The sequence below is a fragment of the Lactuca sativa genome, chromosome 4, assembly GCF_002870075.4.
Source record: "Lactuca sativa cultivar Salinas chromosome 4, Lsat_Salinas_v11, whole genome shotgun sequence".
NCBI lineage: Eukaryota > Viridiplantae > Streptophyta > Magnoliopsida > Asterales > Asteraceae > Lactuca > Lactuca sativa.
In genome coordinates this window covers 202,612,869-202,616,098 of record NC_056626.2, presented here as the reverse complement: position 1 = coordinate 202,616,098, position 3,230 = coordinate 202,612,869, and the positions used below count along the sequence as shown (strand labels likewise).

The 3,230-nt window shown below is 33.5% G+C and overlaps 1 protein-coding gene across 1 annotated transcript; it reads right to left on the bottom strand.

The window, feature by feature from the left end:
- Positions 1–281: 281 nt before the first annotated feature.
- On the bottom strand, positions 282–2,512 carry LOC111894881 (pentatricopeptide repeat-containing protein At5g61370, mitochondrial). The gene has a single exon (XM_023890969.3). It carries the CDS (start codon positions 2,093–2,095, stop codon positions 539–541), a length of 1,557 nt encoding a protein of 518 aa, XP_023746737.1. The 5' UTR covers positions 2,096–2,512; the 3' UTR covers positions 282–538.
- Positions 2,513–3,230: the final 718 nt, after the last annotated feature.

Here is a 3,230-nt window from a genome sequence, read left to right as displayed (position 1 = left end):
AGAATGTCGATTTCAAAAGCCAAATTTCAACACCTCATCACGTGTTTTTGGCACCATCTTTAATGGATTAGTCATGTGTTTAAGTAGAAGAGCGACAAAACCAAGACACTTTCAAAGAAAACTAAAACTCAATAATTTATTCAGAACTATACATGCATGCCCAAATTCAATTGTAGGGATGTAGAAAGATGAAAATGAATATATTTAAGAATCCTGCAATTCTTTCCATGGTAGTAAGTAAATGATAATGATCCAAATGTTAAACATAAAGGATAAGAATGTAAAGTTGAACATATTTCCAATATTTTAACTTTCAAGATGGGTTAAATATCCCTACAATATGCATAAGTTGTGATAGTCAATTAGCAGTTTTATGAGCATACATTTTTATGTATAATGATAAGTCTTGACACATACATAGAATACATAATACCATTACACACCTCCTCTCAAGTTGCATTAATATTATCGATTAAGTTTAAATCTCGTAAAAACGATAGAACAGATTTAGTAACAAAATAAATATCATATGCATGGTTCAGTTGTTGGACTTTATCTTAGTAGCTTCAGTTTTATTGATTTTCATGGAAGCTCGTTTCTTTTTACCCTTCTTATGCACTGTTAATTTCCTACCATTTTTATTACTAATAAACAACTTCTTACCCTTCTTCACATATGAATTCCCCTTCACTTTTTTTCCTCCAATTTTCACTTTATCAGATTCTACAATCTTAACTTCCTCTTCCACCTTCCTCATTGGCTTAAACACTTTTGTGATCAAAGGGTTCAAAACATCACTCGAACACTCAAGTTTCAAATTCATACTCATTGCCTCATCCCAAAGCTCTTTCCCCTTTTCAAATTCACCATTTTTACAAAGCTTTGGTATCAACAAATCATAAACCTTTTCATACCCACCTAACGAGCTTTTCTTCATTAAATCAAACAACTCAAGTGCATAATTCACCCTCTCAACCCCACAAAGAACACCAATCAAATCATAATAAAACTTTCTTTCAGGAATCAAACCTTCTTCAATCATCTCATCAACCATTTGTTTCCCTTTCCCAAATCTACCTGACAAATACAACACTCTTGCCACAAGATAATACGTTACCCAATCAGGAGCACATGAACATGAACATGAACACACTGTTTTTTTCATTGTGTTGAGAATTTGTAAAGATTCTTTAACTCTTCTAGTCCTACCCAAACAAGACAACAAGATATTGTAACTTACAGTGGTGGGGGCAATTTTGTAACTTCGCATTTCAATCATCACATTCAATGCTTCCGGAACAAGCCCTGAAGGATTCGACTTCAAATTTTTCTTGCAAAGACATTTGAGAAATGTGTTGTAGCAGAAAAGGTCTGGAGTGATTCCTGCACCTTTCATGTCTTTGATGATTCTTCTTGATTCTTTCACATTTTCTTGAATAGATAACCCGTGAAGTAGGTTTTTGTAAATAACAAGTTTTACATTTGAGATTTTATCTTTATGGTGATAAATGACTCCTTCTGCCCTTTTGACATGCCCTTTTGAGCACAAAGCAGAAACTATGGCATTAACTGTGGTGCTATCTTGTGGGCATTTTAACTTGTGTAAGTTCTTGAATATTCCCAATGCTTCATCCACTCTTCCTAGTTTCACCAATGTCTCGGATACAGTGCTAAATGTTGAGGTTTCCATAGCCATATTTTGTTTTCCAAGATTTGAGATTAACATGTCTAATGCTAGGAAATCTTTCTTCTCAGAGAAGACTCTGATAGCATGGTTATAATCTTTGTCTTCCAGTTTAACATCGGAATGTTTTTCTGACCATAAAAAGAATCTAAGGAGTCGTCTTGTGGGTGCTTCTTTTTTACTTGAATCAAGCACTTGGGTAATGAGTGATGAGCAGAAGGAAACGTTGACTGAGTTAAGAGTTGCTTCTAACTCGTCTAGACTGCCTACCCCATGAGAAACCACATCGCACAGCTTTTGAAGATCATTTGATGGTGGTGTTGGGGGAAAAGTAGAGTAGTGATATAACAAAAAATGCTTCGGATTCAAGATATCGACATTCTGCCATTTGGATTTCAGTAAAGACTTCATATTCTTGGGGAAAACCGTGCAAACGCACAGAGTTACACGGCCATTGTTCTCTGAGGCATTTCATCGAGCAACTGGTGTGTATGAAAAAAATTCCACGAGCATCGCCCTCCAAACGTGCATCTTTGATCTATACGTCTGAAATCACAAAATTAAACCGTAAAACCTGCGAAATTGAGCTCTAGCTATTGGGGAACTAGTTACAGGTGGGACATGTCGGTGATGGTGCGGTGAACTGGCGTCGGGCTGTCGATTGTCACAAGCAGAAGCACTCAAAGGGGATATGACGAGGCGCCGTTTACATGGAAAGGGGTTGGAGGAGGTGTTGCGTGTTGGTGTCCTACGTCGCGGCTCGGGGCAACACGGTGAGAGCACCAGCAGGTGGTCAAACACCCCGTGTAATGATCGTGTAAATGCGTTATCTATAAACAATAATAATAAGTTATCTATGAACAATAAGCTAAAAAGCTAATCCAAACATCAATAAATTCCAACTATTTCTCATTTCTATTATTTCCCTTATTTTTTCTAAGTTCTTCTTTAATCCATCTCATTTACTTCTCAATTTTGAATATGAACGGTATAACACAAAATATGGTGTTACACTAACGGATAAATTTTATGAAATTTGTTTTAGTCCCTATATTTATATATTTATAATTTATTTTTATCTATTAATTATAATTTAATTGTAATATTTAATACTTATAATATTTTTATATATTAAATTATATTAACTAATTATAAATATAAAGTTTATGTTTTGTTCATCAAATTTTTTTATAAAAAGTTAAATACATATTGAAATTTTAAAAAACGATGACGTATTTTACATAAGCTTATAAATATGTTATAAATATAATCTTATTTATTTAGTAGTATTATTGTAATGAAAAAAATATAGATTACATTTTTGTTAAAACCAAATTAGTAAAATGGATGTGTTTGACAATCTATGTAAGTTTGAATAATAGAATATATTTGGAATATACTTTTTGGGGTAAAAATGGGATAAAAATAAAATAGGGTTGGAGATGAAACACTATTTACCCCATTTTTTACTCCATTTTTGGAGGAAAAATGGAAATGGGATGCAGATGGTCTTAGTAACACGACTCTAAAATTACAGTAATTTTAA

What these genes read in the sequence shown, in the direction of transcription:
- LOC111894881 (XM_023890969.3), bottom strand. Translation starts at nt 2,095, where the DNA reads ATGAAGTCTTTACTGAAATCCAAATGGCAGAATGTCGATATCTTGAAT.